This window comes from Lissotriton vulgaris, chromosome 11, assembly GCF_964263255.1.
Source record: "Lissotriton vulgaris chromosome 11, aLisVul1.2, whole genome shotgun sequence".
Taxonomy (NCBI): domain Eukaryota; kingdom Metazoa; phylum Chordata; class Amphibia; order Caudata; family Salamandridae; genus Lissotriton; species Lissotriton vulgaris.
Window position 1 is genome coordinate 45,242,660 of NC_141699.1, and position 17,296 is coordinate 45,259,955.

At 47.9% G+C, this 17,296-nt stretch overlaps 1 protein-coding gene across 1 annotated transcript in view; it reads right to left on the bottom strand.

Moving 5' to 3' along the window:
- LOC147678932 (uncharacterized) overlaps window positions 1-7,778 on the bottom strand; it is a 69,154-nt gene extending 61,376 nt beyond the window's left edge. Inside the window, 2 exon segments of the mRNA XM_086942440.1 lie at window positions 1,561-3,555; window positions 7,683-7,778. Of these exon segments, the coding sequence (XP_086798566.1) occupies window positions 1,561-3,555; window positions 7,683-7,778 (2,091 nt within the window).
- Window positions 7,779-17,296: the final 9,518 nt, after the last annotated feature.

Below are 17,296 nucleotides of genomic sequence, written 5' to 3' on the forward strand. Positions count from 1 at the left end.
AGTTCGTCCTCATACTCTGCGAATTCAGGCAGGAGTAGGTCAGTGTCACCTAACAGAGAAGAAATATCCTCATCTAAGTTGCTGTGCTCCTCGTCTTCATCCGGCGTGTGTTCTCATACTTTGTAATCTGGTGGTATGAGGTGCTGATTCATCTTGATCATTGTTAACTTCTCGACATTTTTGGGCGAGAGGCGGGTCCGTTTGGAAGTTACAATGCCACCAGCAGCACTGAAAACACGTTCAGAAGACACTCTTGCTAGTGGGCAAGACAAGTAGTTTAAGCCAGGTTGGAGAGATGTGCCCACAATTCTTTTTTCCCATGCCAATTCGCCAATGGGTCAGCATTAACATAGACCTCTGTTGAGTCATTCAGATAGTCCTGCACCATCGACTCAAGGTTCTCCAAGGTTCCTCCACTTTGCTTACTTTTTGCTGGGACCTTTTGAGAACCAAACCCAAGCCAAGTTAGCCAATCCTCTTCTTCACCCAATGTTACTGTTGTGTCTGGTGCAGATGATCCGGTTGTGTCTTTAACGGCTGAGAGGTCACTTGTGTCACAGCCACAGGTGCAGAATTGGATTCTTTTGACTGGGGATGGCCTGCTGATGCTGATGTACTGCCTTTTCCTTCAATTTGCTGCCGTTCTCTTTCAAACCTCATGGCTGACAAGGCTAGCCAATGTTTGTACTTTGTAACATCTTCATCATCAAAAGGAAAGAATGCTCGGCCTGCCAGTGCCTTTTTGTAGCGTGGCACAAATGTAATGCTGTTCTGAGTGGATCATTTTAAGACGTTCATCGCCAAGTAAGTGCTCTAATAATTTCTCCGCCAAAACAAAAGCGTCTTGCTTTTTTCAATCTTTTTGAAACATAGAAGACACCGCCTTCAGTTGGTGCTCCAGCATGCGCAACAATGGGATAGCTTTTCCCAAATTACAGTCCTCCTTGCTGACTGCACGCGTGCAGACCTAAAAAGGACGAAGCATGTCTGTCAGGCTTTTAACAAGGTTCCATTGCCCCGCATCTAGCCTCAGGTCCTTCTGAGCTGTACCCAGTGTTAAGAAATAGTGATCGAGTACCGTATACTGCTCATACAGACGCTCAAACATGTAGAAGGTTGAGTTCCAACGTGTTGGCACCTCCTCGATGAGTGCTTTCACTGGCATTCGACGTTCATGTAGCAGGCCCCTCATATGCTTCCGGGCCTTAAAAGAATGGCTGAAATGGTTGCACATTCTTCGGCAGGTGGCCACTAACTCGCACGCTGGACTGTCTTCATCACTCAAGAATTTTTTAACAACCAGGTTTATACAGTGCGCCAAACACGGCACTCTGAAATAGTGACCCAGATCCATGGCCTTAACTACATTGGCGCCATTATCCGTGGAAACATAACCAATCTGGTGTTTTTTGGGGACAGCCAGTGAAAGACCTTTGTGTTAAACTCATTCAAAATGTTTTCTGCTGTATGACGTTTCTCCAAGCCAAACATGGCTAGTGTTGCATGTTTCCGAGCAGCTTTAAAAACTTGGTCGGGGTCAACACCTGCGTTTAGCTTTACTTTAACCCCTGAAAAAGAGACCCAGTGTGCAGTGATGCACATGTAATCAGCGCCTGCGCCACTGGTCCACATGTCTGTTGTCAGATGTATAGTGTGAACAGCACTCTTCTGCAAAGCTGCCCCAATCACCTCCAGCACATCTTCATGTAGTGCTGGAACCGCGACTCTGGCAAAATAGAACCGGCTAGGAACCTTCCATTTAGGGCAGAGCGCTGCCACTAATTCTAGAAAACCAACCCCTTCAACAAAAGAAAAATGGAGAAAGTCCAGAGTTAGCATTTTAGCTAGCTTAGAGTTATACAGAAGCGTCAGTGGGTGGTTGTGTTCATATGGCGCTGCTGAAAACAACATGGTTCTAATGTTGGCCTGGACCATGCTTTTACGGGATGATGATGATGATGATGACTTCTTCGACCAAGTTACGCTCGCTGATGAACTTTTTCTCATTGGTGTCTCACTCTCTCCCACACTCTTAGTGTGGCTCACAGGGGGTGTGCTGCTGACAAGGGTACTGGGTGTAAGTGAAGTGTTTGACACTTCTTCCTCCTCGTCATCATCAGATGAAACATTAACGTTTTCTTGACTTTCAATTCGGGCTTCCTTGATCTCCTTTAGGTGCGCAAACCATTGGACAGCGTGCTGTCTCTTAAGATGACCTCTCTGGCCTCCGGTACCATAGTTGGTACCAAACTTACCACGACTAACTGCATGCTTACAAATGCTACAAATGGCGAAGTTTTCCTTTTTTGGGCAAACACTAAAGAAGTCCCAAACTGCGGACTTGAAATGTCTGTGGGGGCCGGAGGAGGCGGCGATACTGGTGGTGGTCATGCTGCTAATGCCAGATGAAGTGGAGGATGTGGATTGCCGAACTTTACTACGTTGTGCACTTTCACCACCACTAATTGAGGTCGAGGTGGATGGAGGTCCCTTCTGGCGATGAAGAAATATGGAAGCGGTAGGTGTTGGTGTACTAGTTAACTCCAATGATTGTGGTGTTTCCATTGCCTCCTCGTCGACAAAATCATCATCACGCTCAGCAGCTTCTCGGGCTAGGGTCAAAATGTCTGTTTGCTGCATGCCCGCTGAGGCTGGAGTGAAGCCTATGATGACTGCGTCGTCGTCGTGAGAGTCTTCATCAGCAGGAGTATCCGCCACTTCTTGTTGAGCCTCATCACACTCCATAACTATGAGACTTTCGACGACCTTCCTTTTACGCTTAACTACCTTTGTCAGATCATGGTGTGCCTCACTCTCAGACAATAGTGGTGCTTGTTCCCAATTTAGATCCGTATCATCAGAAGGAGGTGGACTTGAAGAAGATGTAGACACCACCCTTGATCTTTTCCTTGCTAGGGATGTGGAAGACAATGAATGATCACCAGGAGGAGTGGCTTCCTCAATTGATACCTCGGCTTGATTGTCGATTTCCTGATGTGCCCCTACTTCGGGAGGAACAACTATTGTGGGCACTTGTGACCCTCCATGCACCTCTGCTTGCGCATCTCCTTGCGCTGCCTCTCCTTCCACATGTACTTGGGCTTGTATTTGCGCATGTGGTTGTTGTTGCGGCTGTGGTTGTTCAACACTCGTCAGATGAGTTACAACAACCTGTGTTTATTGAGGGACATTGCTGCTACTTTCTTGAGATGAGCCAACATCACTGGTCGATGGTGATTGAACAACTAGACTAAGTGTCTCTGCAGCACTCAAGGGCTTGGACTTAAGTTGGCGTGGTGGTGGTGGCACTGAGCCCAATGGTGCGGGGGTGCTGCTCCCTGCTTGGTCCCCAGCAGATCCCGCTGCTGCTGCAGGCGTACTTTTTTTTTTACTCCCAAAAAATGTGGCGGGCGGAACACCAGTCTCCTTGGTAACTTGCTTTTTCTGCTCCTTACTGGCAACTTTCTTGCTAGAGGAGCTACAGGGAACTTTTTTAGGGCCATCTTCTTCAGAGGTCAGAACAGCAGGCCGCAGTTGCACGAGTTGCAGAGTTGTCTGTGGCCAGACGTGACGTCGTGTGACGTTATGCTGCACACACACACACCGCTGCAGGACTTCTTCCTGGCACTGGTGGTTCTCTTGAGTCTTGTGCACCTAAAAGCAATGGAAGACAGAGAAACATCAGTTCAGTTATACACCCCAAAAACTCGGAAACCACATAAAATCAGCACAATCCCATGCCATCCAAGCCCTCCATGATGTTTAAATTCAAGACACCCCACAGAAAGGCTAGGCCCATGCACCACTCAGTACCCCTGGTCAAAAGGCCCCAACAACAGCCCAAATATCGAAAAACACAGAAAAATCAGCACAATCCCATGCCATCCATGCCCTCCATGATGTTTAAATTCAAGACACCCCACAGAAAGACTAGGCCCATGCACCACTCACTACCCCTGGGCATAATGGTTGAAAGCTAGGCAAAATGGGTGCAGGCCTTAGAACACTGCCTGCATTCAAAATGGCCCCTTGCCTCCCAGCACATGGCCAGGGCCTGCCTGTACCAGCACTCAAAATGGCCCCCACCCACATGGCCTGTCCCCATGAACACCCCATAAAATCGAAAAAAACAGAAAAATCAGCACAATCCCATGCCATCCATGCCCTCCATGATGCTTAAATTCAAGACACCCCACAGAAAGACTAGGCCCATGCACCACTCAGTACCCCTGGTCAAAAGGCCCCAACAACAGCCCAGAAATCGAAAAACACAGAACAATCAGCACAATCCCATGCCATCCACGCCCTTCATAATGTTTAAATTCAAGACACCCCACAGAAAGACAAGCCCCCTGCACCACTCAGTACCCCTGGTCAAAAGGCCCCAACAACAGCCCAAAAATCGAAAAACACAGAAAAATCAGCACAATCCCATGCCATCCATGCCCTCCATGATGTTTAAATTCAAGACACCCCACAGAAAGACTAGGCCCATGCACCACTCACTACCCCTGGTCAAAAGGCCACAACAACAGCCCAAAAATTGAAAAACACAGAAAAATCAGCACAATCCCATGCCATCCATGCCCTCCATGATGTTTAAATTCAAGACACCCCACAGAAAGACTAGGCCCATGCACCACTCACTACCCCTGGGCACAATGGTTGAAAGCTAGGCAAAATGGTTGCAGGCCTAAGAACACTGCCTGCATTCAAAATGGCCCCTTGCCTCCCAGCACATGGCCAGGGCCTGCCTGTACCAGCACTCAAAATGGCCTCCACCCACATGGCCTGTCCCCATGAACACCCCAAAAAATCGAAAAACAGAAAAATCAGCACAATCCCATGCCATCCATGCCCTCCATGATGTTTAAATTCAAGATACCCCACAGAAAGACTGGGCGCATGCACCACTCAATACCCCTGGTCAAAAAGCCCTAACAACAGCCCAAAAATCGAAAAACACAGAAAATTCAGCACAATCCCATGCCATCCATGCCCTCCATAATGTTTAAATTCAAGACACCCCACAGAAAGACTAGGCCCATGCACCACTCACTACCCTTGGTCAAAAGGCCCCAACAACAGCCCAAAAATCGAAAATTCCAAAATTGTAGTTGCAGCAACTGTAATGCCCCAAACAAACTTACTTGTGAAATTTCTAATCCAAAAGTGATCCAAAGAAAGTCAAAAAGGCCTCAAATCCAAATATCCAGCAGCATCCACAAAAAGTAATCCTTCCAGGTCAAGAATCCGAATAAAAGTGACCAGCACATGAAGAAAGCACCGGGAGTAAGCATGGGTGAATTTTGCGAATCTGGCGTTCGCGAATTTTGCGAATTTGCGAACTCGCAATCCGCAAAATCCGCGAATTCTCGCAAATTTGTGGATTTTTTTTTTGTGTTCGCAAGGATTTCTGCCAGTTCACAAGGATTTCTGACAGTTCGCGAGGGTTTTGTACCAGTTCGCAATTGCGAACTTACATGTCGGCTCGCAACGGTCACGATTATGTTGTTTCTACGTCTGGTTCATCATCACAGGTTCCCAGCACCCTCTGTTTCACCCCTGCCACCCTCTGTTTCACCCATGCCACCCTCTGGTACATCAATGCCACCCTCTGGTTCATCATCACTGTAGATTATGGGGGGAAAAAGCAAGCACACCTGCCTGCTTCAACTGACATGAATTAATTTGGGGTTGATTTATTGATGTGTCACTGTTTTAAAATTCCAGTCTGGCACCTGCTTCCTTATCTGTAATTTGCTTTCTGTTGCAGTGCAATTTTTTTTTCCAGGACCTTTGTGGCCTACTTGTAGCTATTCTATGAGCCTGCTGTGAGGGTCAGAGCATGGTCATACAATTGTTGCAACTAGCAACTGAACTCTGGAGGGGCCCTTGTCAGGAAGCACTACAGGGAACGGTTACTAATGATGAATTTGAACTTTTGAACCTGCTTTCACTTTTGCAAAACTTGTTTTTCTGCAGAACAGCATTACAGCAACTGTAATGCCCCACCAAGCTTATATGAGAAAGTTGATTTCTAATCCAAAAGTTATCCAAAGAAAATCAAAAGGCCTCAAATCCAAAAAAGTGCAGTCAAATGTCAACCTGAGGAGTTATTCTGATAAAAATCATCATTTTCAGAAGGTCTATGCTGCTTGCTAGTAGATTTCTTGTGCAGAATTGCAATTTTTTGTAATTTCTCGAGTGCGAGATTGTTGCTGCCCGCCGCACCTACATGTTCGCAATTGCGAACTTACACCGCACGCCGCAAAATTGTATCACCAAGAAAAAAAAATCTGCTGCTTGCGAATTTTCGGTAAATTTGCGAGCGTTCGCGGATTGCGAATTTACCGAAAATCCGCAAAATCCGCGAGCGTAACGGATTTTCCGCCCATGCTTAACTTGGAGGAACCTGCTGGACAGGAACAGGAAGTTGGAGACTGTGGGGCACTTCCTTCCTCCCACCCCCCCCCCCCTAAAATGGACTCCTTGCAAAAAAAAGTGCAGGCAAATGTCAACCTGAGGATTTATTCTGCTAAAAATCATCATTTTCAGAATGTTTATGCTGCTTGCTGGTGGATTTCTTGTGCAGAATTTCAAATTCTGCATTTCGCGAGTGCGAGATTGTTGCTGCCCGCCGCATCTACATGTTCGCAATTGCGAACTCTCGCGATGCGTGCTGCGTAATCGCGGTCGCCAAACTCCCTCGGCATCCCGCAGCAAGATCCAAAATGGCGCAGCACTCGCAAAATATAGAGAAAAACAGCTCGGCAAACGCTGAATGACGGTAAGTGAACGCCACAAGGCGCAAAATTGAATCACCAAGAAAAAAAATCCGCTGCGTGCAAATTTGCGGATTTTCGGTAAATTCGCGAGAGTTTGCGGATTGCGAATTTACAGAAAATCCGCAAAATCCGCGAGCGGAACGGATTTTCCGCCCATGCTTACACTTCAGCCCCTGTGTTAGCCCATCCTAACACCGATTTGCCTTTCATCGTAGAAGCGGATACCTCCGATGAAGCTCTCGGGGCGATCCTTTCACAAAGAGATTCTGAGACAGGACAGCTGCATCCGGTGGCATACCTTTCCAGGAAATTGAATCCGACCGAAAAGAACTATACAATCTCAGAAAAAAAACTCTTGGCAGTGAAGAGAGCCTTCCAGGAATGGAGACAATATCTTTGGGGTGCTGAAAACCCAGTGACGGTGTATTCAGATCACAGGAATCTTCAATTCATGCAAACGGTCAGGCATTTGTCTCAATGCCAGATGAGATGGATGTTATTCTTTGCTGAATTCAACTTTGTTATCACGTACAGACCAGGTAGTGAGAACAGAAAGGCAGATGCTCTATCCAGACAGGACGAAGGCGAAACCGCAATCGTTCCGGCATTGGAATCCATTATAGAACCTGCAAAGGTGGTTTGCGTACTCAGCGCAGAGACTTTTTTGAATAAAGTAAGAAATGCAAAAACTCTTTCTCTTTGGGATTCCTGGGCTGCCCAGGACAGTCATAGATCTATGAAAGAAGGTTTGCCTTTTGTTAACTCCCAGCTGTTCTTGCCATTGATTGCCTTACAACAAGAAGCCTTTCGGTGGTGTCATGTGGCTCCTCTCGCAGGCCATCAAGGAGTGCTCAAAACTATGCACTTGGTCCAGAGACATTTCTGGTGGTTAACCTTGAGGAAAGATGTCACCTCTTGGGTAGCCCGTTGTGAGGTTTGTGCACAGTCAAAGACCGACAGTAGAATGAAGACTGGAAAGCTGATGCCCATGCCTACACCCAGAAGACCCTGGCAAACGATAAGTTTGGATTTTGTTACTGGGTTGCCATCGGATGAGGGCAAGTCTGCAATTCTGGTGGTAGTGGACAGTCTGACCAAACTGGGACACTTTATACCCTGCATCAATTTACCCACGGCTGGTCAAACGGCACAACTGCTTCTTACGGAGGTGATCCGTTTATATGGAGTGCCTGAGGTCATCGTCTCAGACAGGGGCCCACAATTCATAGCCAGATTCTGGAAACACTGGTGCACTGCATTACAGATCAGGTCTTCGCTGTCCACAAGCTCACAACCTCAGACGGATGGCCAAAAGGAGAGGCTAAAGCAGACACTAAAGGAATATCTCCGTTGTTATGCCAATGTGGCACAGGACTCAAGGGTGTCCCTGTTGTGGATGGCAGAACTGGCATACAACAACGCTTGGCATTGCTCTGCAGGCATTTCCCCTTTTTATGCCACGTATGGAGTAGATGCCAACATCCTTCCAGTCAAGATAACGGAGAGCGTATCAGCTCAGCCCTCCGTGTACAGCAGGGTGAGGAAGCTACACGCGGTACAGAAGCAGCTCATCACACACCCGAACAAGGCTAAGGAGTGGGCCGATGTTCATCGTAGGGATACTCCTGACTATCAGGTGGGAGATCGGGTCTGGCTCTCTACCAGGAACATAAGATTCAAACTGCGAAGTGTGTTCCATCCTCGTTACATCGGTCCATACGTCATCATCAAGAAAGTGAATCCTGTGGCTTTCAAGTTGAAACTACCAGCGAGCATGCAAATCCACCCGGTATTCCACTGCAGTCTTTTAAAGACTGCTCTGGCTTGTGGCAGGAGAGCGGCACCCCCAGTAGCAGTTGATGGTGGGGATGAATACGAAGTGAGGTGCATTTGAGACTCTAAATGGAGACGTGGCGTCCTGTGGTACTTGGTTGCCTGGAAAGGGTATTCGGCTGAGGACGATACGTGGGAGCCACATCATAACGTGCATGCTCCGGCGGCGGTACATCGGTTCCATTCTCGGTTCCCGGCCAAGACTGGCCCTAGGAGGCGCTGAGGAGGAGGACCTACTGTCAGGATTCGGGCTCCCCTTGCGCCTACCCGACCTACAAACTACAGTTCCCATGATCCTTCGCAACCAGGAAGGTACTAAGCGACTCCACGCGCATGGGCAGATGCGCGTAATTCAGTTTGGTTCCAGTTCATCGCTGGAGGTCTGGAGGAACGGGTCTTTCTACTCTTCGTGGCTGTTTCCTGCCTCTGTGGTTCAGAGGCTTCCCTTTGCCCTCGCTTCTTGGTAGTGTAAGAGGGGGACTTGTATCGCCTCCTTGTCGTCAACGGAACGTAGTGTGTCATCCCGGCCACACGTTACCGTGTTTCCCTTGCTTCTGGCCTCGAGCTCCGAGGTCTATTTGTTCAGCGCGGCTGCGCTTTCGTTACTGCACAACGCCGTGTGTCGGCTGGCAACGTGTTCCTGCAGAGTGTTTCCAGTGATATTATCCCGATCGCGGAACATTGTGGTGCTGCCACATGTTACCGTGTTTCCACAGTTCCTTATTTCCTAAAGCGGAGCGCAGTGAGTTCATGCCACTCGCTACCGTTAATGAGTACTCATTCGGCGGGTGTAGCGGAGCTAGGTGTGTTGGCTAACCACTTGTTGCCGTGATAAGCATGGGCGGAAAATCCGTTACACTCGCGGATTTTGCGGATTTTCGGTAAATTCGCAATCCGCGAACGCTCGCGAATTTACTGAAAATCCGCAAATTCGCATGAGCAGATTTTTTTTCTTGGTGATACAATTTTGCGGCGCGCGGCGTTTACTTACTGTCATTCAGCATTTGCCGAGTTGTTTTTCTTGATATTTTGCGAGTGCTGCGCCATTTTGGATCTTGCTGCGGGATCCCGCGGGAATTTGGCGAGCGCGATTACGTAATCGCGGCTTGCCAACTTGCACAGCGAGAGTTTGTCAACGCGAGTATGCCGTGATCACGTATCGCGGTACTTCGCAATTGCGAGCTTGTAGATGCGGCGAGCAGCAACAATGTCGCACTCGCGAAAATACAAAATTTGCAATTCTGCACAAGAAATCCACCAGCAAGCAGCATAAACCTTCTGGAAATGATGATTTTTATCTGAATAACTCCTCAGGTTGACATTTGCCTGCACTTTTTTTGCGAGGAGTCCTTTTTGGGGAGGGGGTGGTGGGAGGAAGGAAGTGCCCCACAGTCTTCAACTTCCTGTTCCTGTCTAGCAGGCTCCTCCCAGTGCTTTGTCCATCTCCTGGTCACTTTTCATTTGGATCTGGAGCTGGAAGGATTACTTTTTGTGGATGCTGCTTGATATTTGGATTTGAGGCCTTTTTGACTTTCTTTGGATCACTTTTGGATTAGAAATTTCGCAAGTAAGTTTGTTTGGGGCATTACAGTTGCTGCAACTACAATTTTGGAATTTTCGATTTTTGGGCTGTTTTGGGGTCTTTTGCGCAGGGGTACTCAGTGGTGGGTGCACTGAGTCTTTCTGTGGGGTGTTTTGAACTTAAACATCATGGAGGGGCTGGATGGCTTGGGATTGTGCTGATTTTTCTGTGATTTTTGTTTTTTTGGCCTGTTGTGGCCTTTTCACCAGGGATAGTGAGTGTTGCATGGGCCTAGTCTTTCTGTGTGGTTTTCTTGAATTTAAACATCACGGAGGGGCTGAATGGCTTGGGATTGTGCTGATTTTTTTGTGATTTTCGTTTTTTTGGCCTGTTGTGGCCTTTTCACCAGGGGTAGTGAGTGTTGCATGGGCCTAGTCTTTCTGTGGGTTTTCTTGAATTTAAACATCATGGAGGGGCTGGATGGCTCGGGATTGTGCTGATTTTTCTGTGTTTTTCGATTTTTTGGGGTGTTCATGGGGACAGGCCATGTGGTTGGGGGCCATTTTGAGTGCTGCTACAGGCCCTGGCCATGTGCTGGGAGGGAGGGGGCTATTTTGAATGCAGGCAGTGTTCTCAGGCCTGCACCCATTTTGCCTAGCTTTCATCCATTATGCCCAGGGGTAGTGAGTGGTGCATGTGCCTAGTCTTTCTGTGGGTTGTCTTGAATTTAAACATCATGGAGGGGCTAAATGGCTTGGGATTGTGCTGATTTTTCTGTGTTTTTCGATTTTTTGGGGTGTTCATGGGGACAGGCCATGTGGTTGGGGGCCATTTTGAGTGCTGCTACAGGCCCTTACCATGTGCTGGGAGGGAGAGGGCCATTTTGAAAGCAGGCAGTGTTCTCAGGCCTGCACCCATTTTGCCTAGCTTTCATCCATTATGCCCAGGGGTAGTGAGTGGTGCATGGGCCTAGTCTTTCTGTGGGTTGTCTTGAATTTAAACATCATGGAGGGGCTGGATGGCTTGGGATTGTGCTGATTTTTCTGTGATTTTCGTTTTTTTGGCCTGTTGTAGCCTTTTCACCAGGGGAAGTGAGTGGTGCATGGGCCTAGTCTTTCTGTGGGTTGTCTTGAATTTAAACATCATGGAGGGGCTGGATGGCTTGGGATTGTGCTGATTTTTCTGTGATTTTCGTTTTTTTGGCCTGTTGTGGCCTTTTCACCAGGGGTAGTGAGTGGTGCATGGGCCTAGTCTTTCTGTGGGTTGTCTTGAATTTAAACATCATGGAAGGGCTGGATGGCTTGAGATTGTGCTGATTTTTCTGTGTTTTTTGATTTTTTGGGGTGTTCATGGGGACAGGCCATGTGGTTGGGGGCCATTTTGAGTGCTGCTACAGGCCCTGGCCATGTGCTGGGAGGGAGGGGGCCATTTTGAATGCAGGCAGTGTTCTCAGGCCTGCACCCATTTTGCCTAGCTTTCATCCATTATGCCCAGGGGGAGTGAGTGGTGCATGGGCCTAGTCTTTCTGTGGGTTGTCTTGAATTTAAACATCATGGAGGGGCTGGATGGCTTGGGATTATGCCGATTTTTCTGTGATTTTCGTTTTTTTGGCCTGTTGTGGCCTTTTCACCAGGGGTAGTGAGTGTTGCATGGGCCTAGTCTTTCTGTGGGTTGTCTTGAATTTAAACATCATGGAGGGGCTGGATGGCTTGGGATTGTGCTGATTTTTCTGTGATTTTCGTTTTTTTGGCCTGTTGTTGTGGCCTTTTCACCAGGGGTAGTGACTAGTGAGTGTTGCATGGGCCTAGTATTTCTGTGGGGCTTCTTGAATTTAAACATCATGGAGGGCATGGGATTGTGCTGATTTTTCTGTTTTTTTTTAATTTTTTTGGGGTGTATAACTGAACTGATGTTCCTCTGTCTTCCATTGCTTTTAGGTGCACAAGACTCAAGAGAACCACCAGTGCAAGGAAGAAGTCCTGCAGCGGTGTGTGTGTGCAGCATGACGTCACGCGACGTCACGTCTGGCCACAGACAACTCTGCAACTCGTGCAACTGCAGCCTGCTGTTCTGACCTGCTCTGAAGAAGATGGCCCCAAAAAAAGTTCTCCGTAGCTCCTCTAGCAAGAAAGTTGCCAGTAAGGAGCAGAAGAAGCAAGTTACCAAGGAGGCTGGTGTGCCGGCCGACGCGTTTTTTGGGAGTAAAAAAAAAAGTACGCCTGCAGCAGCAGCGGGATCTGCTGGAGACCAAGCTGGGAGCAGCACCCCCGCTCCATTGGGCTAAGTGCCTCCACCACCACCACCACGCCAACTTAAGTCCAAGCCCTTGAGTGCTGCAGAGGCAGTCAGTGTACTTCTTCAATCACCATCGACCAGTGATGTTGGCTCATCGCAAGAAAGTAGCAGCAATGTCCCTGAATCAACACAGGTTGTTGTAACGCATCTGACAAGTGTTGAACAACCACAGCCGCAACAACAACCACATGTGCAAGTACAAGCCCAAGTACATGTGGAAGGAGAGACAGCGCAAGGAGATGCACAAGCAGAGGTGCATGGAGGGTCACAACAAGTTCCCGCAATAGTTGTTCCTCCCGAAGTAGGGGCAAATCAGGAAATCGACAATCAAGCCGATGTATCATTGGAAGCCACTCCTCCTGATGATCATTCATTGTCTTCCACATCCCTAGCAAGGAAAAGATCAAGGTTGGTGTCTACATCTTCTTCAAGCCCACCTCCTTCTGATGATCTGGATGAAGATTGGCAACCATCACGGCCGTCTGAGAGTGAGGCACACCATGATCTGACAAAGGTACTTAAGCGTAAAAGGAAGGTCGTCGAAAAACTCATAGTTATGCAGTGTGATGAGGCTCAACAAGAAGTGGTGGATACTCCTGCTGATGAAGACTCTCACGACAATGACGCAGTCATCATAAAGGTCACTGCAGCCCCAGCGGGCATGCAGCAAAAAGACATTTTGACCCTAGCCCAAGAAGCTGCTGAGCGTGATGATGTTGTCGACGAGGAGGCAATGGAAGAAACACCACAATCATTGGAGTTAACTAGTACACCAACACCTACCGCTTCCATATTTCTTAGTCGCCAGAAGGGACCTCCATCCACCTCGACCTCAATTAGTGGTGGTGAAAGTGCAAAACATACTGAAGTTCGGCAATCCACATCCTCCACTTCATCTGGCATTAGCAGCAGGACCACCACCACCAGTATCGCCGCCTCCTCCGGCCCCCAAAGACATTTCAAGTCCGCAGTTTGGGACTTCTTTAGTGTTTGCCCAAAAAAGGAAAACTTTGCCATTTGTAGCATTTGTAAGTTGGCAGTTAGTCGTGGTAAGTTTGGTTCCAACTATGGTACCGGAGGCCAGAGAGGTCATCTTGAAAGAAAGCACGCTGTCAAATGGTTTGCGCACCTACAGGCGATCAAGGAAGCCCGAATTGCACGCAAATCTGTTTCATCTGATGATGACGAGGAGGAAGAAGACGTGTCAAACACTTCACTTACACCGGCCAGTACCCCTGTCAGCAGCACACCCCATGTGAGCCACACTAAGAGTGTGGGAGAGAGTGAAACACCAATGCGAAAAAGTTAATCAGTGAGCGTAACTGGGTCAAAGATATCATCATCATCCCGTAAATGCTTGGTCCAGGGCAACATTAAAAAGATGTTGTTTACAGAAGCGCAATATGAACGCAACCACCCACTGACGCGTCTGTATAACACTAAGCTGGCTAAAATGCTAGCTCTGGACCTTCTCCCTTTTTCATTTGTAGAAGGGGTTGGATTCCTAGAATTAGTGGCAGCGCTCTGCCCTAAATGGAAGGTTCCTAGCCGGTTCTATTTTGCCCGAGTTGCGGTTCCAGCACTACATGAAAATGTTCTGGAGGTGATTGGGGCAGCTTTGCAGAAGAGTGCTGTTCACACTATACATCTGACAACAGACATGTGGACCAGTGGCGCAGGCACTGATTACATGTGCATCACTGCACACTGGGTCTCTTTTTCAGGGGTTAAAGCAAAGCTAAACGCAGGTGTTGACCCGGACCAAGTTTTTAAAGCTTCTCGGAAACATGCAACACTAGCCATGTTTGGTTTGGAGAAACGTCACACAGCACAAAACATTTTGGATGAGTTTAACACAAAGGTCCTTGACTGGCTGTCCCCAAAAAAACGCCAGATTGGTTATGTTTCCACAGATAATGGCGCCAATGTAGTTAAGGCCATGGAGCTGGGTCAGTATTTCAAAGTGCCGTGTTTGACGCACTGTATAAACCTGGTTGTCAAAAAATTCTTGAGTGATAAAGAAAGTCCAGCGTACTAGGTAGTGGAGACCTGCCGAAAAATGTGCAACCATTTCAGCCATTCTTTTAAGGCCCGGAGGCATCTGAGGAGCCTGCTACATCAACGTCGAATGCCAGTAAAAGCACTCATCCAGGAGGTGGCAATACGTTGGAACTCAACCTTCTACATGCTTGAGCGTCTGTATGAGCAGTATACAGTACTCGATCACTATTTCTTAACACAGGGTACAGCTCAGAAGGACTTGAGGATGGGTGCGGCGCTATGGGACATAGTTAAAAGCCTGACACGCATGCTTCGTCCTTTTGAGGTCTTCACGCGTGCAGTCAGCAAGGAGGACTGTCATTTGGGAAAAGCTATCCCATTGTTGTACATGCTGGAGCACCACTGAAGAAGGTGTGTTCTGTGTTTCAAAAAGATGAAAAAAACAAAGACCCTTTTGTTTCGGCGGAGAAATTATTAGAGCGCCTACAAGGTGATGAACGTCTTAAAATGATCCACTCAAACCAGCATTACATTTGTGCTACTATTCTGGATCCACGCTACAAAAAGGCGCTGGCAGGCCGAGCATTCTTTCCTTTTGATGATGAACATGTTCCAAAGTACAAACGTTGGCTAGCCTTGTCAGCCAAGAGGTTTGAAAGAGAACGGCAGAAAATTGAAGGAAAAGGCAGTACATCAGCATCAGCAGGCCATTCCCAGTCAAAACAATCCACTTCTGCACCTGTGGCTGTGGCACAAGTGACCTCTCAGCCGTTAAAGACACTGGAAACCGGATCATCTGCACCAGGCACAACAGAAACATTGGAGGCTGAAGAGGATTGGCTAGCTCGGCTTGGGTTTGGTTCTCAAAAGGTCACAGCAACAGCTAAGCAAAGTGGAGGAACCTTGGAGGAGGACCTTGAGTCGATGGTGAAGGACTATCTGAATGACTCAACAGAGGTCTATGTTAATGCTGACCCATTGGCGTATTGGCATGGGAAAAAAGAATTGTGGCCACAGCTCTCCAACCTGGCTTTAAACTACTTGTCTTGCCCACTCGCAAGTGCGTCTTCTGAACGTGTTTTCAGTGCTGCTGGTGCCATTGTAACTCCCAAACGGAGCCGCCTCTCGCCCAAAAATGTGGAGAGGTTAACAATTATCAAGATGAATCAGCACCTCAAACCACCAGATTACAGAGTATGTGAAAGCGCGCCGGATGAAGACGAGGTAGACAGCAACGTAGATGAGGGAATTTCTACTATGTCAGGTGACACTGAGCTCACCCTGCCTGAATTCGCAGAGTATGATGACGAAGCCTTATTCTTATTCCTGGACCTTAAAACCGAGGCCTGAAAATGAGACAATGAATCAATAACTTTCTTTTTCGTCCTCATTCACTTTCATTCCTATGTGTCTGTCTTTCTTTGTTGTGCGCAGTTAATATAATTCAAACTTTAATCACCTAATCACAAAAACAAGCCCATCAGCAGAACTGTCTTCATTTGTTTGCTTATTGATTTGAAGGTGCCGCAGTCTGCATTCCTCAGGTTCACAAGTTCAGAAGAACATGCTCCTCTATCCTCCTCCTCCAGACTCCTATTTTCATCAAAGCAGAGGGCTGGATTACGCCCAATGAAGAAAGACTCAGCACTTGTGGGGGTGTTCTATTTCTTTGCGGGTGAGTTGACGGCTCTGGGGTCATTGCTGGGAAGCTCCAATACCGGATAAAAGTGGTTTAGACCAAATCGGAGGCGGAATTCTTTTGTGTGTTTTTGATGACTTGCTTGCCTTTGAGGTGCTCTTTGGGGGGGTTCCGGCTGTTTGTGGGTGAGTTTCGGGGTCTGGGAGCACTGCTGGGACAGTCTAATCTTGATTGCATTTGCTTTTCAGGAAATCCGTGTTGGTAAACCGGAGTTATGGCCTAGCTACACAGCACGTTTGGACCGAAGGCCGAGAAATATTGTAAGTATGAGATTTTGCTTTTGGGCTGTTTGGGGGTGTTTTGCTTTTTGGTGGATGGGTTGGCGGGTCTTGGGGCATTCCTGGGAAGGTCTAATACCGGATAGAAGTGGTTGGGACAAAATCCACGCGTTTTTTTGTTGTTGCTATTTCTGACATTTTGCTCAATGTAGCATTTTTGGGAGCCTGTTTGGGGGGCTTCCTGGTGTTTGTGGGTGGGTTTCGGGGTCTGGGAGCATTGCTGGCTACAGATACTTTAGTTTGCAAGAGGTTTGAAGCAAATCCATGGTGGCAAAGGGGAGTTAGGGCCTAGCTGCAGAGCGCGCGCGGAGTGATTTGGGAAATTGGCAAAAAAATGACTAAGTCCACATTTTTGTACTTTTGCTCTTTGGCTGTTTGGGGGTCTTCTACTCGTTTTCTCCTGGGTTGACGGCTCTGGGGCCATTGCTGGGAAGCTCTAATACCTGATAAAAGTGGTTTGGACCAAATCAGGGGCAGAATTTTTTTTGTGTTTTTGATGACTTGCTTGCCTTTGAGGAGCTCTTTGCGGGGGTTCCGGCTGTTTGTGGGTGAGTTTCGGGGTCTGGGAGCACTGCTGGGACAGTCTAATCTTGATTGCATTTGCTTTTCAGGAAATCCGTGGTGGTAAACCGGAGTTATGGCCTAGCTACACAGCGCGTTTGAACCGAAGGCCGAGAAATATTGTAAGTATGAGATTTTGCTCTTGGGCTGTTTGGGGGTGTTGTGCTTTTTGGCGGGTGGGTTGGCGGGTCTTGGGGCATTCCTGGGAAGGTCTAAAACCGGATAGAAGTGGTTGGGACAAAATCCACGCGTTTTTTTTGTTGTTGCTATTTCTGACATTTTGCTCAATGTAGCGTTTTCGGGGGCCTATTTGGGGGGC